Source organism: Lagopus leucura, unplaced genomic scaffold (assembly GCF_019238085.1).
Source record: "Lagopus leucura isolate 7727_CA_CO unplaced genomic scaffold, USGS_WTPT01 Super-Scaffold_810, whole genome shotgun sequence".
NCBI lineage: Eukaryota > Metazoa > Chordata > Aves > Galliformes > Phasianidae > Lagopus > Lagopus leucura.
This window is the reverse complement of record NW_024962261.1, coordinates 8,534,986-8,562,757: the sequence shown is the minus strand read 5'-3', so window position 1 is coordinate 8,562,757 and position 27,772 is coordinate 8,534,986. Positions and strand designations below refer to the sequence as shown.

The 27,772-nt window shown below is 42.6% G+C and overlaps 2 protein-coding genes across 3 annotated transcripts in view; one reads left to right on the top strand and one right to left on the bottom strand.

Moving 5' to 3' along the window:
* The window catches only part of IDUA (alpha-L-iduronidase), a 50,634-nt gene extending 41,483 nt beyond the window's left edge, over window positions 1-9,151 (top strand). For both annotated transcript variants that reach the window (XM_042866272.1, XM_042866273.1), the window contains 7 exons: window positions 349-565; window positions 1,123-1,338; window positions 1,927-2,048; window positions 2,898-3,023; window positions 3,630-3,706; window positions 4,241-4,341; window positions 6,280-9,151. In XM_042866272.1, coding sequence (XP_042722206.1) covers window positions 349-565; window positions 1,123-1,338; window positions 1,927-2,048; window positions 2,898-3,023; window positions 3,630-3,706; window positions 4,241-4,341; window positions 6,280-6,380 — 960 coding nt within the window. In that variant the 3' untranslated portion in view covers window positions 6,381-9,151. The remainder of the gene's footprint in view (window positions 1-348; window positions 566-1,122; window positions 1,339-1,926; window positions 2,049-2,897; window positions 3,024-3,629; window positions 3,707-4,240; window positions 4,342-6,279) is intronic.
* A 2,494-nt stretch (window positions 9,152-11,645) lies between these two features.
* LOC122177170 (purpurin) lies at window positions 11,646-15,962 on the bottom strand. The gene is made up of 5 exons (XM_042866328.1): window positions 15,846-15,962; window positions 14,728-14,864; window positions 13,279-13,391; window positions 12,802-13,014; window positions 11,646-11,756 (listed from the first exon to the last, which is right to left on the bottom strand). Exons 1-5 carry the CDS (start codon window positions 15,960-15,962, stop codon window positions 11,746-11,748), a joined length of 591 nt encoding a protein of 196 aa, XP_042722262.1. The 3' UTR covers window positions 11,646-11,745.
* Between the last annotated feature and the right edge of the window lie 11,810 nt (window positions 15,963-27,772).

The following is a 27,772-nucleotide window of genomic DNA, read 5'->3' as shown; positions in this document are numbered from 1 at the left end:
CCAGAACTGGAATAAATGTATATTTTGGATGCTAAATCCAGATTACTAATCTACTGTTCAAACAGAGGAGTATTACTTGTAGTTCAGACATATTAATAATTTATGCAGACTACCAGTAGTACTCACTTCAGTCTTTTAATCAACCGAGCTGTGTGAATACTTAAATTATCCAGTGTTTAAACTTTCACTTAAAAAATACTTTTCTTCATGAGCTGTGGTGAATAGTTTAATTCTTCACACTTTTCTAAATGACAGTGACGTGTCTTCCCAGTATACTGTGAATTTTAAAACAAATAAAGACATCATTGTGTTTGTTGAATATTTTCCATCTTCTCTGCTGTTTTGCAGGTAATCATCCAGCATCAAAACTTACTGATTTCCAAAGCCAACAACACCATTAACTATACACTGTTGAGTAATGACAATGCCTTCATGAGCTACTACCCCCATTACTTCACACAGCGGACTCTGACAGCACGTTTTCAGATGAACAATACAAAGCCACCTCACGTCCAGATGGTGCGGAAACCAGTGCTGACTGTCATGGGCTTGCTGGCACTGCTAGGTACAGTAATCACTGATTAGGAAGCGCATTTTAACCTCATCTACGTAGATATTTCATACATGAGAGAGATTGTTTCAGCCATCTCACCCCAGATAAAAAGCTGGATTTTTCCTACTCAACTGTGATTTTTAAATAAAACAAACTCTTATTTTCTTGGAGGTCAGGAGATCTTCCTGACCGCTTATCATGTCTTTGATTTAATCTACTGTTTTGTTTATAAATTCTGCAATCCAAACACTTCTTTATAGTGGACTTGTAACTTCCCTTGTGTGCCATCATTTCAGGCTGCAAATGACTTCAAGAAATACTGCCAGCTGTAAAACTCATACAGCCTACTAAGGGGAAATCCTAATTCATGGTTGTATGCTTAGACATCACCTGAATTGCTGTAGTGTCTTGCTTTTCAGTTGTAAAAACCATACATAAGCTTTACTGATACTACACCTGGTAAACCAAGCTAGAACATAGCTCGACCTACAGATCCCTATGTTTCGAACCTTCTTGCATCAGAAGTTGGATTGAGTAGCATGCTTACAGTGTTATCACATTTTTCAAAGGAGAAAAGCAGATTTTTGCGGAAGTAAACAGCGGTGAAGGTGAAAGCACTGAAAACAGCACCTTTGGTGTCCTGGCATCTGTGCACACCCCAAGTGAGCTTCAGCCCTCAGACAGTTGGCAAGCTACTCTGCTGATGTATTCAAGTGAGGATAACAGGACTTCATCCAATGTCAGCACCATCACAGTGAACGCCACCCACTTCCCCAAACTTAGAGGTAAACACATATCATATAGGCAATTCTCAGAATTGATTGTGAGGACAGAACATGTTCTGAAACATTTCTGCTTAGTTGCTTTTCCTAGTAAGAGTGAGTTTCATTTGCTAGCTCTCTTACTTGTCTTCTGAGCACTCCCAGATATTCTGAGATACAATGGTGCTCTTCTAGGAAATGTTCTTTACATTTTGCTCCTGCCTTTAATAAAGGCAGGAAAAAAGCTAGCTTTTCAGAAAGCTTTTCATCTTAGTTCATTAGCTGGGTTATATCAGGCAACAAATTATCTTACGAGGATCACTCAACATGACTACGTGATTACACAAATGATGCAGTTGTCCAACAAATGCATGCAGGACTTCTGCAAAAAAAAAGAAGTGGGTTTCAATTCTGGGTGTGGAATTTGGCAGATATATATTACAGAACCTCATAAGAATGCCAGCACTATTTTTACAGCTTTGCAATGGAAGCAACTCCAAAGTGCTGAAATCACTTTTGAGAAAGTAGACTTCAACTCCTTCTGCTAAATTAATTCATGTTGGCATTTAAATCTAATTGAAGGGTTTACTGTCTTTTATTTGTGTCCTGAAGAGCCAGTGTATGTGATGTATTACCTGGACAACAACCAAACCAATCCCTATCTGAAGTGGAAAAAAGTAGGAAGCCCTGACTTTCCTTCCCCAGAGCAGTTCCAGCAAATAAGGGACGCTGAGGTATGACCATGTCTTTGCTTGAAGTATTGTATGGGGCACGTGCTTGTAAGCTGATTAATTACAGCTAAAGAGACAAGACACTAACTAAGGTAGTCAAAATTTCCATCTCCTATTCAAGTGACTTGCAGCTAAGCAGAGAAATGTAACTCACAGATAACTGATAGTTTTGCATTCTTTTTATGCAAGAGTCTAAATGTTTATCACCAGTTTATTTGCTAGTGGCCTGGAGTAAGTTGCATGGCCCTGCATGCATTACAGAAGGGCCATACTATCTCAGGAGACAGTTTAAAGGATAAGCCCTCAGTAACAAAAAACAGCCATGCCCAGATTGCTTACTGTATATGCAGATGTATAAGTAGACTGTCATTTTAGCTTCTCTCATATTTTTCAGCCCTTTGGGTTAAAGTAAGGGGACCACCTTTACCACCTCTGTGCTCAGGGACAGTAATTGCCTTCTGACCTTGATGTACAGTATTGTATCTTCTCTTCCTAGTCACTATACTGCTGAAGTCTTTGGGATCCTATAGGAGTCATAAGGTCTGCGTTCAGCAAGAAAGCAGAAAGGTTTTAGATCCTCTTGGCCATCTTCTGATACCTAATCCTCAGTGAGCAAGCTGTGCGATTGTTATAACTACCAATCACTTTCACTGTACACTGGGGATCAATGGCAGAGAGGTGAAAGGGTGGGGAGTGCACACAAAGACTCAGCACATAAAATACTCAGACTCTACTAGAAATTTATGACTCCAAAATAAATGTGCAGTCACGTTACTTGGATGTAACAGTTAGATATTATGTTCCATAACATTAATGAAAGATTATTCACAGGGCATGTTTTTTGCTCCACAGGACCCAGTGGTAACAGGTCCCTTGCCTTTTCCTGAAAGTGGCACCTTGACACTGAAGCAAGACTTCCCTATTCCGTCAGTCTTTTTGATCCACATCTGTTCAAGACCCAGTTCGGTTCCTGATCAAGTATGTATTGTATTCTGTCATCACACACCAAATTAGGAACTGCTTCCTTCTTAAAATCTCATTAAGGAAAGCCAGACTAGCATTTGAGCCCATTATATATTAGAAACACTGTGTAGTAAAGAAACAGTTATTCTCTACTTTGATAAAGCTATCCAAGGCATAATTCAAGATAAAGCATTTCCACTGAAGAGATAGGAGCCATCACTGAGATAAATGCAAGTTTAACAAATGGTGGGAAAATATAATGTAGTAATGCAGTTTCTTTTTTAAAATTATGTGATACGCTACCAGGCTTGACAACACCTCCCCAGTTAATAATTTATGGGCTAAAAATAAACTGAAATAATGATGTCTCAGATAAGATAACTGCTTCTGCTCGTTCAATCCCAAATGTTTAAAATGTTTATAGTGGTTTCCAGAACCTCTGAAAGTCTTATGCAAGGTTTAGAGATTGGAGATCTACAAAGCCACAGAGCCAGAATTTTTGTTTTTTCCCCCAGTCTTAATGGAAAGAATGAAACTGAGTAAGGTAGGGTGAGCACAAAAAATCTCACCTAGCTGATTGGTTTGTGCAGCTTTCTCACATGGGCATTTGTCTTTGAACAGGTGACTGGTGTTCGTTTCATCCCTCTCACAAAGGGACAGGTTATTGTGCTGTGGGACGATGGCTGTGTAAATTCAAAGTAAGTGACTTCTAAGATAGATACAACCAACGTGTGAATTGCTAAGTTGCCACCAGTCCTACAGATTCACTAATTAATCACTGCTTGCACCTCGAGTGATATTAAAGTGCACTTCCCTGACAAAATGAAGTGTCGGATTTCCATACAGCATTTGCAGAGAAAATGCTGTTTGCATAGGAAAACCTGCCTGCTGTTCACAAGCAGCCAATGACATTTTTGAGAGATATTCCTTAAGCATAGCAGATAGAAAGATCCATGATAAAAGTTGCTATATTAGCAGTAAGTGCCTAGGTGGAATCATCCATAACGGGTATAGGCTGGAATAGAAAACTTTATATTTCTTACTCCAGCAAGCTGTACTAGAGTAGCAACTCTGTGTAGATGAACTATCACAAGTCCAAGACAGATGCGATTTTCCTTAGGAAGCACTGACATAGCCAGTCTAGATGTGTCAGCTTCGTCTCTGTGATTGAGATTTGATAATTTATTGTATTGTAAGTTATGTTTAGTGACTTGTCTAGTTCTCTTTTCTAGGTGTATAAAGACATTTGAAGTTGAGTTCTCACCAAATGGAAAAGTCTACAAACGTATTAATGCCAAAGACACAATATTCACTCTGTATGTCTACAGTCCAGGTAAAGTCAGACTGTACATAGTATTATCTGTCATGTTAATAGCATGTCTGTAGTAGTCAATAGTAGTAAATGTCTGAAAACTCAATTAATAAGTACCAAAAATATGTAATTTGTTAGTGTACATCTTCCCATCACAAAAAGAGTATATCTTTTTCAGTAGGACTAAGTACTTTGTAAAAGCCTTATTGTCAAAACAAGCATTTATTGGAAAAAAAAAAAAAACAACCAGCAGTTATGAGGACATTACTAAGAACGTTGCCATGAGTAAATTCTTTCTCACAGAAACCAAGGTCACCCGGACATAGGCCTGGTGTGCTCTCTGGAAGGAAAAGCAACTTCTTTGTCTCTATTCCTAGCTGATGTAGAGGCATACAAAAATGAGAACAAAAAAACTTTCTCCACATGACCAGAGTTTGGCATTGTGCTGATTGTGTTGGTAGCAGGCTCAAAGCAAGAAAAGTCTGAGGTCTAGGCTCAATTCCAGTGGCCTTAAGAGTGTGGCAAATACAGTTTGTACAGTCCTCTTGGCACAGGGTGATAGGAGCAAACAGCTTTGTAACACTTGTTTTGTACCATTGAGTTCTGAGGTGTTAAGCTGCCCAAGTACTTCAGTTCAACACACAGATAAGTATGAGTTCACGTCCACCTTTTGAGGAATAGTTTATTTATACATGCATTTATCGTGTTCTTAGCTGCAACAGAGGAAGTTTGCACTTTGCTCTTCACCTGGTCATCAGTCCTGCGCTTACACCCTTTATGGTTTGACAAACTATTGAGGTTCTCACTTTTTAAGAACTAAAGATGTTCTTCTGTCAGGTAGTTTGTTCTAACATGTGAATACCTAACCAAAGTGAGATGCATCTCTTTGCTCTTTCCTACAGCTTTATTTTCAGATTCAACTAGCTGCCTAAGTTTTAGATATTTCACATTAGAAGGAAGTTCATCTGTGTCAACCGATCTCTTGTCTGAAAGTGATACTAATGAACTGCAAGCCAGAGAAGCTTTTGCCAAAAACAAAAGCTCATTTTAGCCCAAGAAAGACGTAGCATCAACAGTGGGCACACAATAAAGTTCAGAGCCATGATGTATTATTGCAACAGGAAGGCTGTCCAGGTTAGAAAAAATTGTAAATTATGGCTAAGGCAAATTTCTGAGATTAGAATCAATTATTATCTAGTGCTGCTCATCTGGAGAATGTGCCGTATTTACTTGTTTGTTTAAAAAAAAGACTTCTTGAAAAAATTCCCACATCTTTGCAGCTTTTTTTTTTTTGCTAGATACTTATTTCTCACTCATCATTTCCACCCTTTTTTTTTTTTTTTTCTTAAGGAAAAGAAAAAATACTAAAGCTCAGATTTAAGTCAAGTAAGTAGATTACAAAAAACATATTGTTTGTGAAGTTGAAGTCCTTGCTAGTGAAGGCTGTCTTCTTTAAGCTAGATAAAGGATGAAAGCTAGCAGAGCTGCAGAATAGCAACTCACATACCTTTGGAGAAAGCCGTCCCACTACTGGAGTCGAACGGAGGATTTTCAGTCAGCTTGCATAATCGTCGTTCTCCTTTGTTGGTCCTGTCCGCATATAACCTGTCCCAGCACACAACAATAGGCAGAATTCAAGTCAGAAAAAAGGAAAATTTCTAGAGATATCCTAGCCTTCTTTGGAAGGGCTGCTGGGAAGGCAGTCCCATGACTGTGCTCACAAGTCCTAATAACAAGAGAGGAGGTGCTAGATGCTAATGAAAATAAGAGCATTTGGACCTGGGGATTTTATATGCCTTTTTAGTTAGGCAGGTACAGGCACACTTATGTAGCGTGCACAACAGAATTAACTACTTCCCACAAACCCACATTTTATCAGGGCATTGCCTGCTCCACATCCTCCAAGCACCACATGTATCAGCCTTTCACATTTACCATTTCTAACCTTTTCATTTGCAGGAAGCTCAGTCTCCGGCTTTTACAGGGTGCATGCCATTGACTACTGGGGAAAGGCAGGCCTGTCCTCTGTTCCTGTGGAGTATGTTGAAGCTCTCAAGTGACTCTGAAGAGTGGTGCCTGGTTTGTTGACTGAGTGATGTATTCTTCCTGCAGATGACAACTCCCCAGAAAAGTAAACTCCTCCCAATCTACGGGGGGAGTATAGAAAGGACCTGATGAAGCAAGTTAGGAACGCAAGTCAGAAGCAACTGCCTCTATTAACTCTTCAGAGATCAAAGACAGTGTTATCAAAAAACCACTGCTGACAACAGCTATAGGACTGGCATTCAGTTTGGCAACTAGAAATTATTGTTTGCTATTGTACACCAATCTGATACACAGAACAGACAATTATTCATGAAGGTCACAAACTGCAGCAGGAGCAATGCCATCACTTTACTATATGGGCGAGGATGGCAGTAAAGGCACAAGGAGGACCCGTCTGAGAGTGAGCTGCCTGCTTCAGCTGCCTGACTGTATCTTGACATAAAGAGTGATAAAAGAGCAAATGGCAACCAGACTTGCACATACAGATCATGAAGTGGAAGGTCTTGTCTTTCACATCAGTTAAACATACATGCTCCTGAGGGTTGTTTCAGAGCACTTCCACTCTTCTTAGGTGCATGAGGTTCTTCTCCCTCTCACAAAGGGAGTTCCTGCCTGTAGACTGCATTGTGCCTGCTGCTCGCTGCCTTTGCGTAAGTCACCTCCTTGCCTTTATGGAGGTCTTTGTGTTTGTACAGAGCCATGAGTTACTGCCTCTTTAGGGTGAAGATTCTAGCTCCAAAAGTGTCTCTTCCTCTCCATTCCACTCTTACCTAATCTCGCTTTATACAGCCCTTCAGATACATCTCTCCCCAGCATGCTTCCCTTCTGGAGTTTCATGCTTAGATTGTAAAGGAGCTGAGGCTTGGCTTTGGATTCCCAGGAAAGTTAAAATGCTGGTTAAAGCCTTTTGTGTTATAGCATAACGCACAGTTACATTTAACAGAGGGCTACAGCTGACAACCAGCTAGGAAACTAATCAAGAGCTGTTCGAGTCTCCATATTTCAGAAACCACATGCTCAAGTGTGTTATTGCTCCAGATAATGAGCTACGGAACACCTCTGGCTGTCCTTGCAAATGCCAAACACTTTATGCAACAACAAAGTTCCTTGAAATTGCAGGGGTGTTTTTTTTTACTCACCCCTCTTCACAGCAGCACAGTTTGAGCAGTGCCTTTAAAATGCTTGTAGAGGGAAAGATATTGCCAGTGAAAACAGCTGGAATGTTTTCCATTAGAGGAGCAACTTTGTCACACAAACATCTCCCCTGCTGCTCTCTTTGCTGACATCAGACACCTCACCAGCCTCACAACGAAGCTTGCATTTTTGATGAAACGCAGACAAAAAAAAAAAAAAAGTTTGCACAGTAGGAGATAGCTGAACTGTCTAAAATGGCTGCATATTTACAACATGGGAAAGAAACATACAGAATGTCAGTATTCAATGACACTTTCTAGTTACTTGTTCAAGTGCTTATACTAAAAGCTAGCCTTAAAAAATTTGACCTCAGAATTCAGGTGAAATATTTCTTACCTCACTGAAGTTTGACTGAGGAGTGATTGTTGCATCCAAATCTGCCAATTCCTTACTTGTAAAGACTTGTACACAACAAGAAAAAAAACATCAGAGTCTTCTTAGTTGGTAATTATACCAGTTTCAGAAAAGCGTCATTGAGAAGTCCTACCAGAATGGGGATAGTAAAAATACATTTTAACGTTGTTACAACTACATCCAAGTGAAGAATCCAAAAATGAAGGTAAGTAGATCCACTAGATAAGATATAGAGTTTGCCAGTATGAGGTGGAACCACTGAGACACATTTAAGACACGTTTAAGTATGAATAGTGCATCTGAAATGGGAATAATATAAAAGCATGAGAGGACAGTTAGGATGCCATATTTATGTAGTCTTACTATGATTTCCCTGCGTGGACAGCTACTGCATGTAGTAGTAGTTTTCAATTCAAGGACTATACAATAGTTATAAAAATAATATTTGCAAAAGCAGACCTAAGAATATTGTAGATGCAGGTAGAATCTATTCTGTCAGGACCAACTTCAGCCACTTTGAAGTCACCAGCAACCTCTTTTAGGTCTCCTACATTAATCATCCAAATGTGGATGGTGCTTTTTCAAGTATTCACTGGCACTGGCAACTGTGCATGGAAAACAGCTGACCAAAAATGGTGCACTAACTGTTCAGAAACAAGTTTTACATACTCAGCAAGATTTATTTATTTTTCTACTTCTTCTTTGTTGCTTTAGTATAAACTTACTCCTTTAAGCAATGAGCAAATCCAAAAATCTGTAATAGAGGATAGAAAGTTTCTAGACTAGAATTTGTTTCCAGCAAGGTATGAACTTGCTGCTCTGGTCTTTTCTGTATTTCAGTGACTACAAAATCTGCTACTTACAACTTGAAACTTGAGTTTTCTATGACTGTTTGCCACTGACTGTCTCACAGTGCTTCCAACATTGCTTGCTTAATCGTTCATTTCTACCATCTCCTCCTTTACTGGGACAGCGGTCAGCTTTCCCCAGTGCTTTAAGGTTTCATAAGTGCTGGATGTGCATAAATGGTAACTGGGGAGTAGCAGGTGCTCGGTGGTTTTTGTAGCTTCTGAGCCAAAGCAGCACTGCAGAGTTCTCAGATAAGTCTTCTTCTGGCTAAGCAACAGAAATAAGAAAATCTAACTGCAACCTCAAGATAAGATGGTGTGCTTTTCAAGAGGCAGAAGCTTCTGAGATTGTTTTGCAACTGTTTGTTAAAATGAATACAAAGGAAAAATCAAGGATATTTTAGGGGATATTTTATGATATTTTATATTGTTTAATTTTGTATATACTGGATTTGTTACCATCTTCTGTGCTGCACAATAAAATATCTCTGTTTTAGCAGGTATGAATCCTGCTAAAACAAGGTGCAATCACTGTGCTCTGGTAGCTGCTCAGTACTCTTATGTTAGTGGTTAATTGTGAAGCACTGCCACTGTTCTCAAGGTATAGGAGCCTGACTGGTGTGAGTTCCAACCTTATACAGAACTGAAGCATGGAGGAAGTGTGACAAAAAAAAAGTATGTCGAGGCTGAAGTAGGGCTTTAGACACATAGGTTTCTCAGCTACAGGTTTGTTTTTTCTTTATGCTCAGAGGAAAACTGGTTTAACATGTTATGATATTCTACCATTGGATCTCAGGACTTGAGTGTCCTTGGTGTGAGGAGGTACACTGGCATCTGAAGGACAAGATCCTTGCAGTGTTCCTCCTGCTGTTGCACAATCTCAGCCTTTCTGCCAGCACCAAAAGACCTTCTGAGGACAAAACAACAGTCCTTTTCATTTGTAAACAGTTTTTTCTATGCTCTTGTTAGTGGAAAGTTTGTGCAGAACAGGAGGACTTGGGACCTGTAGACACTTAGAACCAGGAATAATAGACTGGTTTCCATTAGCCTGTTGAAACAGCAAGCAGAAGTGTGTCTGCACTAGACTTACACTGAACATCAGATGCTGAACCCAGTAGAGCGAGAGTACTTTGGCTCAGATCAGAATACACTTGTTACTACCTAACTGACTTTACTTAGCCTGTCACAGTCTGAGAAGTCAGTGGAGAGAAATGGACGTGAGCTAATTAGATCACTTCTATCTGTTTATTAACTCATCAGATCATACAGTAAGGTCCTGAATGTGATCTTGATGGGAATGTGTTTTCTCAGGACAAGGCAGGCTCCTGGGACACGTGTAACTCTGCGGTGTAATCTCCCAGAGTCCCACTTGCCTTCCTGGAGGCACAATCTTTTGTGACTGGGAAGGGATTTTACTGTCTAACTCTTACAGACTGTGCCTAGTGCGGTAAGGATGTGCTTGGCCCTGCATCTGGATTGTGCTTGCTAGAATGCCCAGCCAATTTGTATGTTATAGTTGCAGACAATTTAAAATCTCACCTCTCGGTGTCTGGTAGTCTGGTCTGAATGTCTTGGCCAAAGGTCAGGCTCCTACATCTAGGGGCTTGTGTTGTCTAATCAGTTGTAATACAAGTCCAAAGTTCACAGAACTCCACCCCAATACTTCTTCATGGAACTGGTGAACAAGTGGTGAACATTAAATCGATTCACTAACCTTGCACTTAGTCCAGCTCAAAAGACTGGAATCTTTTAACACTCAATAGTCTCTTATCTGTGTGGTTTTGCTTTTGCATTGTGTGCTGCTCTTCTGCTTCTGACCTTAACTTTAGGTGGTTCACCACCTTGTCCCCTTGAAGTAGGCTAATGTAGGCCAGAAAAGCAAGAACACCTTAATACCATAGTTTCTCTGCTGAGAGGCTTAAGAGTGCCTCCTGAGAAAAGAAAGCCTGAGAGACATCCCTGCATCCTGAGGATCGTGTGTCTGGCCCTGGGGAAATGTGTTTAGTTAGTGTTTTACATGCTTCTCCTGCAGATACAGTGGATAGTGTTCATGGATACAGTAAGAAAGACACTGCATGTCGCAGAAGCTGTTTTGTGATGTGATGCTCTGAGGCATTTCTCTATTTCATCCGGTACCACACACCAAATGCAGGGCTCAGGAGTGAGAACTGCTCAACTTGGTCTTACGTGCTTCCTCGTATTGCTGGCAAACTGCAGGGTTCAGCACAGTGTGGGGTGTGTTCTGTTCTGATAGTTTTATTCATAGGAACATTCTAAGTGAATTTGATTGCACTAAGGAATGTGGAAATTGTCAAAAATACTGACTCAGTTTACGCTTTTTCTACAAGGAGTTGTCTAGATATTATTTTTGTTCTTTTATCAATTAAAGTGTTGCCCACAAAACATGCCAGTTGTGTACCTTTGTGTTCTATAGCTCTCAGGTACCAGAGACTGGATAAGAAGTCAGTGAAGAGTGTGTTATTGCCTGTGTCATTAGAAACAGAAGTACCTGCTCTCTTAAAGCAATGGCCCAGTGCTACTGAAAGGAACATATGCTTTACTGCACTCTAGATTTGGGGTCAACTCAGAAATATTATTTTTCTATTCAGTTGTTCCAGAAATAATTTTAGGACATTACCAGGCAGCAACGATCAAGCCCTGCTGGCCCCATGCCTTCAGGGCTGTGGCAGACCACCCTGCTCTCCTCCCTTCCCAGGGAGCTGCCCCGCTTCCGCTCTCCAGTGGCGTGCAACAGAAAGCAGTTATAGATGGGTTTTTTAAAAACTTTTATTGACAAATGCCACTTTAGGTATTACCTTGAAAATTCAGATACCACTACTGTACTGCACGCAGTTTACAAAATCCCCAACATTTTCATGTGTTTTTCAGAGAAAACACACTACTATGATTTATTAGCTGAGTGGCAGCTTCAATACCAAGAGGTCTGGCTTCTGTGCTTAGGGGTAGAATCAGAAATATACTCTTAGCAGGCTCCTGCAAAGAAAGAAAAGAAATCTCAGCTCAGGTAAGTAAATGTGCAAAGTGCTCTACCAGCCTTTTAGCCTTTAGTGAAACTGGAGTTAACATCTTCCTAGACTATTGCTGATGCACAGAACAAGACAGGCGGTATCATTCTGTACCTGTTCTCCCAACTTTTGCTAGACACAGACAACTGAGTTTTTAGCCCTCTGAACGCATCAACACGATCCCATGAATATGAAGGGGCAAGGGGCAGGGATGCCCCACCATCCCCATAACCAGGTGTGATGCCAGTGCTTGCTCTGCCTTTTCCTGTCTGGCATTGCAGAGCACTTGAATCAGAGTGGCAGCCTCCAGCCCAGGTCCTCCGGTCTGGCTTAGTACAGGGCCTATCTCCAGGCAACGTGCTATGTGTAAAGGGTGGCCACCAAGAAGAGACACTTTTGCACCCAGTGTAGCTGTAGAAATTAATCTGCATACCACAGGAACAGCTGGAAGATCGGCTTCCATGGCCCCAGGAAAAAAAATGTCCTCAAAACAGGCCCTAGATATGCTCCATTAGCGTGTGTGTGAAGCAGCTGCTAACTCTCACTGCCAGCATACACAGCCAGAACTGCTGCTCAAAGCCCCTCATTGCTGCTGTTCAGACAGCCTAGGACACAAAATGAGCTAAGGAGAGGAGCACATTTCTCTCTGGAGGCAGTTTTCCTTCCTTTTCCTCATGGACGATGCACAAACATGAAGTAAGACGCTGTTACTCAGGTGGCCAAGCCAACCATTTCCAACTATCAGGTTGTTGCACTCCAACCTATTTGATACAGAGGAGCTGATTCCCCTTTGTAACATGTCAGCGTCAGCACACAAGGGGAAACTTAAGGCCATGGAACAGGGTCTCTACCTCCTGTGGACTTGCCTTTTGCAGTGTTTTCTTATGAAGATAAAAACATCGTAAACGATTACAGCTTGGCTTGCTGCAGCTCTGCCACACTGACAGCAAATGCGGTCACCTCCCCTGCAAGCTGCCTGTGCAGCCATTTCTCTGTGGGTTGGCTTGAGGTACCTGACTGCAGCACAGGCTGGAACTGGCCAGACATGCAGATCTCCTCCTGCTTCTGGCGCACGATGCGCTGGATGGCGGGGGGCAGGCCACGGGGGTTGCGAGAGAAGATCAGGGAGTAGCCATCATCACAGGAGCCGTCCTCCTTCAGGCTGCGGCAGGCGTAAGTAATGGCGTAGTTATCATAGTCGGTGTCAATCACCCAGTAGTTGTCCCCTGAAACACAGAGCATGTGTTTGTTACTGTAGGCATGGTAGACTGATGGCGGACTGGGCTGCACAGCACAGAGAGGCCACACTTCTACAAAGGGCTGGGCAGCCTCCTGCAGGACTGAGAGTCTCCCACCTCCAGCACGTCTCCACCTGTGAGGTGAAGAACTGGAGCAGACATGGTGCAGCCTGAGTTGTGGTCACAAATGCACAAATCCAGGCAGTGGTAAGCTCTAGGCAGCACAGTGAGGAGGCAGGAAGAGGCACTCACCACCACTTGACAGATAGCTCGCCAGGCCCTGGTACGTCATGTACATCTTTGCAGGAGTGGTCGGGTCTGGCACTGTGTACTGAGCAGCCATGTCAGCACAGATTACCCAGAACCTGCAACGAGACCCGCAGGACTGATGGTAAGACTCTGGGTGAACCCCACTGAGGACTGGGCAAGCACCAGGCCAGATTCAGCTCAACACCCTCAGACACAGTCATCCCTAGTGCAAAGCTAGTCTGCTATTAAATGCAGCGAGTATGTGGCTCCATTAATGCCGATGCCTGGCTGCTCTGCTCTGGCCCCAGTATCTACAGAGCTGCCATGCTGAGGCTAGGCCAGGATCCAACCCCTCTGCTGGGAGCTACCTCTCCTCTCCTTTCACCTTCCTTGTCTATTGGCACAGGGATGCCTGTTACATGCGCAGAAACAAGCACAGACAGCCTCTGCTGGCCAAACCAGTCAAAGTCTTTTGCCCAGACAATGGGAGCCTTGTAACTACCCAGACAGTTTTCTTCATCCTTTTCCACCAATGGTCCTTATTCACACCCCTTTGCTTTGTGCCTCCCCACAGTGTGGCAAGCATTACTGGATTTGTGAAGCACTGGAAGGCTCTCCATTTGCATTCTGTGGGATGTATTTCCTTCTTATGCTGCCTTTACAGAAAGAAATTCCCGGCAGCCTTTATATCCCACCTGGTCTCTGAAGAGTCCTTTCAGGAATCTTCCCACCCAACTGCATGCCTGCAAAGCTTTCTTCAGATTTGCTAGAGTGCCATGCTATTAGAACTAAGGTCTGCAGCCACCTACTCTGCTCTACTATTCATGCAGTTAGGTAGTATTCAGTAGCTGATGCAGAACAGAACCAGCGCTGGCCTGCTGGAAGACCCAGACTGTCTTCTCCACATGCAGAAAGCTATTTAATCCCTACATATATTGTGATCCCTTACAGTAAACATGACTGACAAGCAGAATTCTTAAGGTTCTTTCCATCTGTCTGTTCAGGCACCACAGTGGTATCTAAGAGCTAACTGAGCGTTTTTCTCAGAAGTCTGCTTAATGCTATGTTGAATGATCAGCAAAAGCAATTCTTGCTTACGCTTGTTTCCTTCCCTTGATCTTCTGTGAAATCAGCACTGTTGTGCTCTCGTCTGCCTGCAGGCTTGCTAGCTCTTTTCTCTTGTCTGGGATTTACCTAATAGCTCCATATTCAAGATTGGGCTTTATAATTGAAACTGGAGGTTATGCAGTCATTTTTGATACATCCAGACCACAGCCAGGGTGAGAACTAACCCAGACTCAGAAGTCTAGCCATTAATGTACTGGCTTGATCCATCTTTCTTTTTGGACAAAGACAACCCGTTTGCATTGTGTGCAATGACAGATCACCATCCATGTCCCCACGCTGAGTACCTCATGGCAGCTGCTGGAACTATAAGTTAAGAAAGCTTACCCAAAAAGCTTCACCCGGCCCTTGGAAGAAGCTGTCATTGTGCCATCTTCCTCAACAGTGTATTCAGCAGAGATGTTATCCTGAAGGAAAAGGCCTTCTGGATCCTTCTTGGCCAAGGCATACCATTTCCCTGCGTACTAAAGTGAAAGATTATTACTATACAGATTAATCATCACTTCAAGATTAGCACAAGAGCATTTCTATAAATAGCGTGCACTTCTACCGATTGCCCTGCCCAAAGTGAATGTGAGTCATGTGGGTACAACCCATGCAGGTCCTGCTCCACTGTGTGGTAAACTCTTCTCTCGTGCCTTGAGAAGCGGGTCTCACAACTCTGCATTTCTGTCTGCATTTACTCTATCATTTGAGAAATGCTTGACACAGCTACCCAACTCTGAAAGCTTCTCCTGCCCTGGAGTGCCTGATGTGAATCAGAACAGTTCTAGTTACTGTTTAGCACCCTGCTTTTCCATGTAAGATTAAAATGCAAATAACAAAATGCATCCAGAAAGACACAAGCAACCTGTCAGGAGTCACTCTGGTGGCTGTCAGGGGCCAAAGCTGGTCTCTTAACAGTGCCAACAGTCTACCCTGCATAGCCGGAGATGATACAGAGATGAAATGATGTTCTGGGGCAGGCCAGCAGCAGGGTGTGGTGTGGGAGAAGTGAAACTAAGAGGAAAATTCTTAGAAAAAAACATGGAGTTCCTGGAAATGCAAAAGCAATATCTAGTAAAATTAAAAAAAAAGGTGTAAGCGAGACAGTGAAAGGCAGAAAGGCCCTCAGAAGTTAACACTGTCCATGGAAACACTGGGGAAAGCTGAATTTAGCTGGGTTAAATTCGATTGAGGCCGGAGCTGAATTTCAGCTAATAGAAGGCTGGGTGTAACAGTGTGACATCCCTGACTTGTGGGGCCAGCTTTTCCACAACACTCAGAAGGTTAAGGAGTAACAAGGCAAGCAAACTGTAGAAGCAGCATTTGACAGACAGCGTTGGGAAAGAAGTTAACTTCTTGGTGAGGAGCCCTTTTAGCAACCTCCAAGTTGGAAAATGAGTTCACATAGCTAAGCTTCTTCACACATACTCTATTTACCAAGATGAAGTAACCGTAATTACCCTTTTTGGATCAAAATTGTCTTTCACAGAGAAAGAGTCCACTGCACAGGTCTGAGCTAGGCTGTATTCAACCGTGGAGAGGATTGATGCCAGGAAAAGGTATTGTGCGTATTTCATTCTGCAAGACAAAAGCAAATGGGCAGAGTTTTATTTCATGCACTAAATGTGGATAGCTAGTGCTATGCCTACAGATACTATATATATAGCTCCTAATTTTAGCTAGTTTTGAAACTAGTTTTCTTCAACACTCCAGTATTGTACTGTTTATTGCACTGAGAAACGTGGGTCATTGTGGAGCCTGATTCCAGCAAATCTGAGCTCCATTGGCAATTGCTTTGCAAGATAATTTTGCTTGACAGTAGTAGCATTGCAGAAAATAATGTTCTGATGAATTCTGATATAGCATTGTAGGGTGGAAGGACGTTATTCCTGAGTATGCCCATCACTTTGAAAACAGCAAAGCTGTGTTCAATATGACCAGTTCTTGTCAGTGAATCAGGTTCCTCCTAGAAAAATACATCTTAGGATTGTTTAACTTTACATCCACCTTACAAACATAACAAATAATACTTCATTTCTGGAGATGGATCTGCCATTGCAGATCAAGCTCCAGAAATGATCTGCAATCACAGCTACCAGATGGCTATGGCTATTTTACTTTCCCAGGGCATTCCATTCTCACCCATACCTCTGTATGTTCGTTCCTCACACTTTGGGAAGAGAGAGCAACTGCATATACATTCTTACATAGTACTCAACCCTGAATATCTGCTCTGATGCCCCCCAAAAAAACACCACAGCTGCTTGTATCTTGCTTTCAACATCCAAACAGCTATCAACCCAGGTCTTCCAGACACCCAAGCAGCTACTCTGTTCCCAGCTGCTGCCGTGCAAGCTGCTATTTCCTACTGCAAGATCTGCTGATCTGTCTCACCTCTGCTGAAGAGACACCTACCTGTTGGGTAGAGGTGCTGAAGATCCCTGAGATTACTCTGCTTCAGTCTTCAGGCTAAAGTCAGCAGGAGAGTTTTGTGTCGATTGCCCTCCAGCTGCCTTTAAATAATGAATCTGCAAAGTCACTAATTGGTTATTTTTGCTCATGTGCCTGAATAAAACGCTTAATCTGGATAATCCATTATATAAAAACCAACTGTAATCCTCACACTGGTGTGTCTGACTGCTATTCTAATACAAACACAGCTTTTACATAATGGAAAAAGCTGTCCAGAAAGCTAATAACTTTGCTGATGTGATTGTACCACACCTTTGTCTCACTGAGATCTTCCTGCTTCTTACACGTGTTAGGAGAATAAGCACTGAGCATTAATCACAAACTCATGGACCATACATATTCATCTGCACAGGCACATGTTCATATTTGATTACTTGTTTGGAGCAGTTATATTTTTAGCCCTTCCAGTATCTGCATTATCAAATGAGGATGATCCGCCCAGGAGCAGACAGGTATTATGCATTGTCTGCTAAAATGAAACCCTCTGCTAAAAAAACATACGCAAAAAAAAAAAAAAAAAAGATTTTGCCTTTATATAAAAAATGTTGATAGTAAAAAGTGCCTGCCGTTCTTTCAATTTTCTAAAGTGATCAAAGGTTTTTCCCAACTGTACAGGCTGGCTGTGTACTTTTTCCAACTAGGGTCACCTGGATAGTGTTAGAAAATTTCAGCCACTCCTTTACGAGTTGGCTCACTGTTGATGACTTCTTCCACTGGGCTGATGGGTGCTGGAAAGACTCAGACACTCTCACTAGGGATAACCACAGTTTCTGTCAAGTAAGGCCAGGGAGTCTTGAATCTCCAGGTGCTGCTGAACAGTTTGGGCACTGGCAAAAAGGGTAAGGCCTTTTGGATGTGTGGTCTTGTTGCAGTGATCATTTGCTTGCCCAGGAATTCCTCAACAGAAGCATACAACCCAGCTCTCTGGCTATCTTGGTGTATACTATCTTGCTTTCCAAGCAGCTTCTTCAGAGGCGTCCATTACGTAGGTAAGACAGTGCTAGCTTTCTGCCAGGGGAAACTTTGGTTTGACCTTTGTGCAACTTCCATTTATATTTCAGAAGGAGACAAGGATACTTGGCATCTGCAAGTCTGGTGGAGTGACTGAGTGTACCTTGCTCTTCCAGGTGAGCAGCATGAAATTGGCTTTTAGTGTTTGCTTCGCATGCAGAACCTTCACAGGCACAGCCTTCCTAAAATAGCAGAGGTTTGCTGAGCACAGGCATTAAAACAAAAGACTTTGGATTAAACAAAAATTGGCTTTCAAGCCAATCATAGCCAGTACTGTGGTCAGGGCGAGAGTGTGGGAGAACATGGCTAAAAAGACAGTCTAGTCCTTGAGCGGGTAGGAACTCATTCAAAAACACTCTCTGTGGAACATTCCTTTCATGACTATAAACATCACTACCAAGCCTTTACTAGATCCCTGCCACACAGAGGTAATGTTGGCAACTGCCAATAAAATATCTGTAGGCACTACTGAAATGTCTGCTGGAGACTGCCCTACAACACTTAACAGGCATTGCCCTTCCCACAAAATGGTGACAAAGGTATTGTCTTCTGCCTGAGAGGTGGGAAGACTGCATGGCAAACTGCGCAGTAGAACATGGAGATGCTAAAATTGCTGTCTTTTAGCAACATCTTGGGCAAGTTCACCTGGGGTTACAGTATACCTGAAACTTGCTCCTGGTTCAGGATCCATCTGGGTTGCATATCATGTGGAGATTGGGGCAGATTTCAGAGGTGTGCTCATGCTTTAGGAACCATGGGGTGAGCAGACAGGACAGGGTTTTGATCCTCAGCACCTATGGGAAGGGGATAGCCTGTGGAGCATTTGGAGATGGTCACTGTTAGGAGCAATAGCACTTCCTTCCCTGTCTGTTGGTGGCTCAGTTCTTCCAGTGACAACAAGACATTAAGATGCAGGGAGGTGATGCATGTCCAGCTGATCCAACAAGGCACGGGGCACTTCACCTTCTGCCTGGAAACTTGGTGGTTTTGTTTTCTAGAAAGGTGCCAAATAGCCATTTTCCAAAATAACCCTTCAGCTGCAGCTGTCTGCTCACCATTTGTTCTGTACCTCAGGGATCAGCAGGGTCCCCAACACTGTGTGAAAGTAACCAGCTCTGTTAGTTCAGACACAGCAGCTTACCTGCAGCCTTGTCCACATGCTGTACAGCCCTGGGACACACTCCTTGCCTTCGCTTCTTGTTCAGAAAAAGTTGCTGCGTTTAGTAGTGGGAAGAACATTAACAGAAGTCTATAAATGCTCGACAAACCTTGTCAATTTCACTAGCTGCTTTGTGAGAGGTTAGGTGTCCACCAGCTTTTCAAACAACCCTCCTTGAAATAAAATCTGAGCTCAGAATTGTTCTTTTCTGCTCCTAAATGGTGACTTAAGAAAGAATGAACTGCAGCATTTTCTGTAAATTAGAATGGCTTTGAAACACTTATCACTTCATCTGTTTCCAACAAAAGAGATTACTTTATGTCCCTGTGAGACATAGGTGACACTTGAAGCCATGCTTAGGTGACCACTTAATCCCTTGGATCCCTTGGAGATTATCGACATGCTAATAATAGCTAATCACAGCCCAAGATTTTGGTTGGTGACTGCAACATCTGTCACTCCATTACTTGCTGCTTGGAGAAAGAAGAAAACAATATCAAACTAACCTTCACTTTAACAGTATTGCTGTAGTGTATGCTGGGCATATGAAAAAAAAAAGGGGAGGAAAGCATCAAAGCATGCTCCTGGACTGGTTAAATTTGATGTAACATGAAGTGGATCTTATGAGAACAAAGGTGCACTGAAGGGTCTGGTTGTCAAAGAAGACATCCAAGAGTATCTTTCAGGCCTGCTAATCAAAACTGGCTATTGTTTATACAAGAGGTGCTCACACTAAATAGAATGTTCGGTCCGTTGTTCTAAGCACAAGAGTCTGAATGGCCTACAGTAAAGCAGGATTGCAGATGAGATAATTAGTGGCCTATTCTGCCTATCCTATGAAATACAGAAGCAGCAGTTTTGGTTTTCCTATCCCCAACAGCCCCCTCCTTATGCCTTATTATTGGAATAAGCGTTGGGTAAACTGTTCTGGGAATTACTGCAATTGCACTGCTGGCTCAGATTTAGCAACATGCGCTAGCTCAGCAGCTGATAGCATAGTCTGAGATCTCTAAATAGCCTCCAGCATCAGGCCTTCAGTTCCCTGCTGCCCACAAGGCAATTAACTTGTGAGCTTGTTTACCAATGTGCTGGAGAACAATTGCCAGTAGTTGGATTTTGAGTTGCCCTTGTTAAAGACACAGTGGTGGTTATTGTGCTATAAGTCAGGAGGATTTCCAGCTGTAGCTTCACTCCATTTCATGCTCTGGGGATGCAGTGCATCCTTCTGGGGTTGTCATACATGTGCCCACAATCCTGGAGGATCCATGTCCTCACCCCGGGTCTGCCCAAAGCCTGAGAGGACGATGATGGCCTGCCCTGTTTCCTTGCCAAGGCAGGAAGAAGGAGAATGGAGGAATTCTTGTGGTGGCAGGCCACATAAAGGCCACTGGATGAGGACTTTGTGGTGTCTGTTACTTCTCCAAAATGCTGATCTTTCCTGACAAAGAGTGGTGCAATACTGATGACAGAAAAATCACTTGAAGTTTGTTCCTCTGTGATTCAAGGGTAAGGTTCCTGGGTGTGTTGCGTCATTAGATAAAAAAGCAGCATAAATCACTGCCTTATGACTATTAAGGCACAATTTAAATACTTCATTGCTTTAAACTGAAAGGCATTCTTCCTTTCTGGAATATGATAATGACATTCCTACTAAACATATTGACCGGCACTTTGCAGACCAGGGGTCATCTGCTCTTCTGCACTTGAACACACAGCCCAGGTGGAGATAGACTTGCACTTGTTCCTGGCTTGCAAAAGAAAACAAGAGGATGCAGAAGAGACCAGGAGCCAACCACAAGATGCGGTTGACCTGGGGGGTGTCCTTTTCCATCCTGCCCACCCCTGGGAAGCAGGGGAGGAAAGCATTAGGCTCCACCACTTTTCGTTGCATGCCACTCACTTCAGTGACAGGTGCAGCTTGAATTTCAAAAATATGCAGGGACATCAGCTTTTTTCTTGCAGCTACTGCAAAATTTTTGAGACCTTAGACGGGCTGTTTCTCTAAGATCTACTGATCAACAGATGAGTCCTGAATGTCTGTGTCTTTTCTTTCCAAGGCTGCAATACATTTGGTATTACTTACTATAGTATCATAGAGCCATATAATTTTTTGAGTTGGAATGGACTCTTAAAGGCCATCTAGTCCAACTCCCCTGCAATGAGCAGGGACGCCGACAGCTCAGTCAGGTGCTCAGAGCCCCATCTGGACTGACCTTGGATGTCTCCAGGCATGGGACATCCAGCACATCTCTGGGCAACCTGTGCCAGTTCTTCACTATCCTTTGTCATAACATTTTTCTCCCCTCCAGTTGCACTGCCCAGCCAGGTTGGATTTTTCTCATTTTGTATGCACCAAGAGCAGAGTCTCAGTGGTTTAAATAGGACCATTGTCACAGGTCTGGCCACAAAACTAAACCATGGCTTTTGTCCCAAGCCGTGGCAGCACAGAATGAATGCAGAGGTGGCTACATTTCTCCTGAAGTGAGATGTGAACACGCTGATGATCTGCTGGCCAAAGAGTGGACCATTTTTTTTGTGCTGTCACCTGTTTCCTGCACAGCTATGCAAAAGACGGTGTCAACTTGATCAATAAACTGCTGAATTTTGCTTCAAGTCAGAACAGTTTTCCATATGGCCTATTGCTTCTTGGTACAAAGAGATCACTACCCAGCCTGGGACAACTTGATGAAAAACAGACATTTTTTTTACTACCAAATACAGAAGTGGATTTTAAAAAATTTTTATTATTTCCTAGCATTTGCTACTAGACATACTACTCAGTATTGTATGTCTACTTTTATTACTACTGAGCTGTGCTATTTGTATATCTTGACACATTTATTCATTTCAGTTGCAACATTTGTCTCCAGACAAAACATTTGTATTTTCTGCCAGTGCCCTGGTGCCTAAAGCACAGAGGGCACCTGCTCCAGCACAGGAGTCTGCCTTTTCCAAATAGATGAAGGTGGCATCTGCAAACGTGCTGGGAATTAAGCTGTCTGGAGCTAAGGTCTTTGCACACAGAGGCAGTCTTAGCATATCTCAGTAACCAGATGTTGTTCTCCTGGAGAGAGATGGGAGAAAAGGGGCTGTCTCCTTGGGACAGACCAACCCCCTGCCATGCTGCTTTGTTAGGTAGCAGACTGGAGCTCATTTAATCCCCTCTGTTTTTTGCAGGATGCCTCCTGAAGATGAGAAGCACAGAGGTTAAGAACTGTCTTTGAAGGAATATGTGTATAGCATGGTAGGTCTAGTTCATGAACCAGGAACGAATCTATAGGCTTTAGCCTCGAGTCAACCAAGGTGTAAGGCTAGAACATCATATACTCAGAAAGCAATTAATACCTCCCAGATTTCTCCAACAGGATATTTATAGCTCCTTACATGACATCTCAAGGTGGTTTACAATAAGATACTGCTGGCACAGGGCTTGAACAGTTCTGAATAAGCCTGGATGTTCACTACAAGCTTGAAGATGGATTTAAAAGCTAAAACCAGAAGCACAAATTAACAAAGCCAGGGGAATCTGTACTTGCATGCAGCCAAAGACCATTAGTCAGGCACCTGGCCTTAGCAAGCATTAGAGGACACTGTTTCTATCTGCAGCAGAAGGTGGAAAGACTAAGGAGGAAGATTTATATCACTCTGTTCTCCAAGGGGAGGGTGATTGTGAACATGAGGCTTAGTGAGTCACAGAGCTAGAGAATAAGCCAAAGGTGTTTGCATACACTTGGATTTCAGCTTTCAGCTTTCTGTCTGCTTTCCTTGTGGCCTTTATTATATTACTTTAAAAAAAGGGGAAAAAAAAAAAATGTGGCAGTATATTGTTTTCAAAGCTATCAAAAATGATTAGATTATTACTTTTCTTCATGGAAGATTTTTTGTTTCTTTTATAATTTAAGCAGATGACCTTCTTTGAAGCTGCAAGACCTGAGATAGGTCAAGTCTTGCACAGATAGGAAACCTCAACATTTTCACCTTGTCACGCTATTTACCACAGAGGGCACTGAGATAACAAAGTGATTTGTTTTAGGGAGAAATCCAGAGGTCCAATCGACTCTTGAGGTCCCAACATGTTACTAAGCGCTTAACGCAAAACCACATTTACATTCAATATCAGGTTGAACAGCAAAACGGAAACGCTGGGAATTGCAGTATTGCTTCAGAAAGGAAGCTACTAATTCCCATTAAAAATATTATAACTGAACAACTTCTACTGAGGAGTGAACGTCAAGCATTCCTTGGCCTATAAGGAGAGAAAAGAGTAGGAGTCATGACTGTTGCAGGCCCACTGCTGGAGCTGCAGCTATTCCATACTTCTGTTTCCTCAGTTAGTCAGAGTTTCTGTCCTCTGAATAAGAGCCACTCTCTGTGAGTACATGGCAGGGCCCTGCACTGTCACGTTAAGCTGGAAAAGCATGTCCACAAGCTACTTCCATCTTCTTTATCTTGGCATGCCGTCAGCTTCTTTGTAAATGTACAGAAACATCTTCCCAGCCTGATTTCATTGTCCTGGTGCTCTTGCACTGGGAATTGCACAGCATCACCTGCTCCTGTCTGGATAGCCAAAAGCAAACTGTGACACATGCCCCACAAGATCTCTGCAGCCTTGATTTCCCTCCTCATGACAGCACCCTTAATGTGTCATTCCCCAAATATTTCCTTTCTCAACAGTGGATGCTCAAAGCATAGATGGACATTTTCTGATAGTTTTTGTCTCATGGCCTGTCTCGTCATCACTCTTTTTATCCACTATGCTCTCCATGCTCTCTATATTCCTTCCCAAGTTTCATTCCTTGGCTGTTTCCATAGTTTCCACAGTTTCTTATGTGTTCATCAGCCCTTTTCTTCTTAACTGTTACTTTGTCGTCTTTTCTGTTCTTTCTTTATTCTTGAATTAACTGGAGTTAGTTTCTCTTCCCCATCTGTCCTTTACTAAGCAATACTAATATTACTTCTGTATTTCCATAGTGGCTGTGCTTTCTACAATCACTTTTCTTGTCTGAGATGCTGCCCTCTTGTTCTCCAGGCATTTGCCAGTCCTGAGTTTTTCTTAGAGCCTCTTCTCTTCATCATTTCACTTCCACTTTTGGGTAGATCTGAGCACCTATATTATGACACTAGTGGTCTGTATTTAGGTTTCATATGTTCTGTTAATGTTATGCACAGGTTATTTGGGAAAGGCATTTACAGAGAAAGTGCAGAGTTTGGAAAAAGCTAGTGGGGGGCAGCCCTGCTAATGGCACAGGGTTGGGGCTGGATCACCTCTAAGTTCTATTCTATGATGAAAACTAAGAGTAAGAGAATCTGTGCATGTTTGCAATGGAAATAAGGAGGATGAGAACAAGAAGTCAACTCACCATTCTAGATTTGGTGGACTTAGTCAAAACTAGGCCACGTGTCCAGCTTTCTGGTATAGCAAAAATGTCTTTTCTCGAAGATCTCTTGAAGAATAACAGCTAGATATCCTAAATTCCAAACATACTTATGTGCTGGAGTGTACAGAAAGGGCTGCTAGTTTGGAACACCAAGACTTCTGGAACACTGGATAACGCGGGGCCACACTCCTAGACACTGCTTTTCCCTTTGTGAGAAGAGCATAACATCGCTCTTAACAGCAGACTGTTATTAAGGAAGAAAATAAATAAATATTGGCATTCATCTAAAACATGATTTAAAACTTTGCATTGAGCTATTTTTTGTTTGTTTGTTTTCCTTCCTGCTCTTCTTTCATCCCTGGTCATTCTGGGCTGTGCAGCAGTGCTATCTAAGGGTGCTGGGGCATGGCTGGGGTGGAAGGATCCCAAGCAGCAGCTCCCAGATTTCACTTGCCAGCCTCAAGGGACTTCCTTTGAGTAGGGAAGCTGTCTGGCTCCAGGCTAGGAAGCAGACCCTGGCTCTGGAGGGGTATGGCCAGCATCCTCACTGGGTGGAAAGCTTATTCTTGGACACAAGCAGGTGGCATGAGAATATTACTCAGTAAATCAGATAAGCTGCAATCTTGTTATGCCAACGGATGAGTAAGCCTGGAAGGTTTGAGTGTAACTGCCAGTACATCATCCTGTAAGGATAATGTCTAATCAAATTAGCTACTTGCAATTCCCCTCACCCCCCTCAGCCTTTTGGTTAGGAGAAAAACATTGTTCCTATGAAGGAGGGGCAAAAGGATCTTCAGAGCTGTCATCCCCAGCTTTTGCCATCACTTTTTATTGCTTTATGGGCGGTATTGGCACCATCTGCTTTGGGCACAGTCCCATAGATGTCTCTCACAGTAATGCTTCCCTTGGGCAGAATGTTTTGCTTCATCTCCACTGGATGGTTTTCCTTCGCAATTTGAGCTCTCGGTATCGTCCATCCTAGGACCACAGAGAGACTGTGATATGTGTTATTCAGAGGATAGGGATTTTATTCCAAGGGACTGCCATTTATTTTCCCAGCTACCAGCCATTGGGGCAGTTTAAACATTTGGGGTTTCCATCTGAAACTGCATTTAAAGGACATCCAGCACAGCAGAGGGCTTATGCCAACTCTGCAATTCAGTTTTAAAGCTATTAAAAACAAATGTGTGCAGCCACACGTGCTCAGATATTATTATGCTATGAGAGCCTAGTGCAAGTTTCCTAAAATAGCAGACTCATCCTTCTTCAAAATCCTCCATTGTCTGCCTAAGCCCAATCAAACAGCATTATCCAGATGCAGGCTTAGTCTGTACCCACCTCAGTTATCATTGTTGTGCCAATACAGTCCCACAGTAGTTTCCCTGAAGACCAAGGGAACACCTGCAGCCTGTGCTCTGTGCTTTAAATTTAGTGTCTGTCAGTCCGTCTTGATCCAAGGGGTTTACTCCGGAGCTGCAGGCTCCCTGCGTATTACTGGTTCAGATTTCCACCTCCTATCTCTACCTGCCTTCAATTATACTACAGCCCTAGCTTGGCTTAATCAGTTTCATCCCTGTTTCTCCACTCTGTGCTATAACATTCAGTACTTCAGGAACTTTGGTCTTTCCCCATTAAAAGAAGTCTTATCTTCATGTTAAGTTTCAAACCTTGCACACTGGGGAAGGAACTTGGATCCTTTATGTTTTGAGCCTGCAGTGTCACTGTTGGATACTGTTTGTTTTTCTTTTAATCGTTTCAAAACAAAAACATTTATCTTGAACTGAACAAAATGTTTTGTACTGAACAAAGTACAAAAGTCTGCAAGACTGAGATCTAAAAGAGTGTCAGCTTTGATTCAACACAAATAGTTTCTCCACTTGCCATTGTCCAGTTCCCAAATCAAAACCCAAAAGTGCATATAATGATTTATATACTCCTTAAAACAGTCACCAAACTTGTTTACGTCAGCTTATGTGTAAAGAGGAAAGCCTGCTTGCTTAGAAAACAACATATGGTGCCAATCCCAAAGGACCTTCTGTTCAGACACAGGGCATCCTGCACACACCCTCCAGCTGCACAGATCTGTGCTGTGATATCCGTTTGATACATAGGCTGGTTGTTAGACATTAAAACAATTCAGGGAAGTGGCTGGGAGCTCCCAGAGAGATGTTCCTGTCACAAAAGTGACCTGGAACAAGGAAAGTCCAAGAAAGAGAAGCTGCCATGCCACAGGATGCTCAACTGTAAGAGGAACTGCACTTCACCTCAATCCATTCTCAAAATCCAGATGGTAGGAATCTTCTGTGGGATATCAGAATCCAAAATGTCTGTTACTCTCCTGAAAAGTTCTTTAAATACTTTGACCTTACCTGGTTCTTTCCGCTCCCTGTTGGTATGGGATGAAACACAGCTGTCATCTTAACAGCATGTTGGAAGGTTCCCAAGTTGGTACTGAATGGAGGTAGAGGTCTTGAAAAGCTGAATAATGACTTCGGTTTTCATCATGAATCATCACAAAAATTACTCCTGCAACCTTACAGTACTGCAAGTGAGGCTTTTCCTGGTGTCCAAAAACTGGTTTCTTCAGTTTTAATAGGTCTGAGATGCAAGGGAAAGCTGAGGGCAAGGGAAGCTGAACTCTCATGAAAAGATGTTTTACTCCACCTGTTTCATCCATACCTCTTCCAGCAAGCAAGAGTCATTACGTGTGCATCACTTCTGGCAAGAATTTGCTTGGAAAAGGATGGCATCTTTATTTCTTGAGGTATCTAAGAGAAGAAAAGAGTGGTGTTTTTCATTGTTTTCAGTATTCCCCTTGTTGTGGAAGCCCTTCCAGTGTGGTTCCATTATTTTCTCCTATCCTGTATGTCCAACACGAGAAACAAGCTGTTTCCTTCTTGTTAGTAGCCTTTTATACACTTATACTTTCAAACTTATACTGTTTTTTTTTGTTTGTTTGTTTGTTTGTTTTGTTTTTGTTTTTTAAATGGAGATGACTCAAAAGAGAGATGATAAACCTCAGTCTTTTTCACTCAGAGGTCACCTTTTCCCATTGTCTTTCAAGGCTACACACTTGTTTAGAAGTTGGTGTAATGTGTTAGTCAACTGAATGTTCCTCCAAATAGACACATATCCCTTTCTACACATCAGTTCACTCATGTCCAGCCTGTGATAAGCTCAGATACTTGCTCACTATCCTGAAATCAACAAGTGACCGTTCTCCACATAAGCTGGGTTTTCTATGCACCCTTGGTGAGCTGTAGCCCACTTCTCCTATACACACCTGTTTGCAATTTATTTTAACAAAGGTGCTCGAAAACATATACAGACACCTGACACAGCTTACATGTTGAATTAATATGCATCT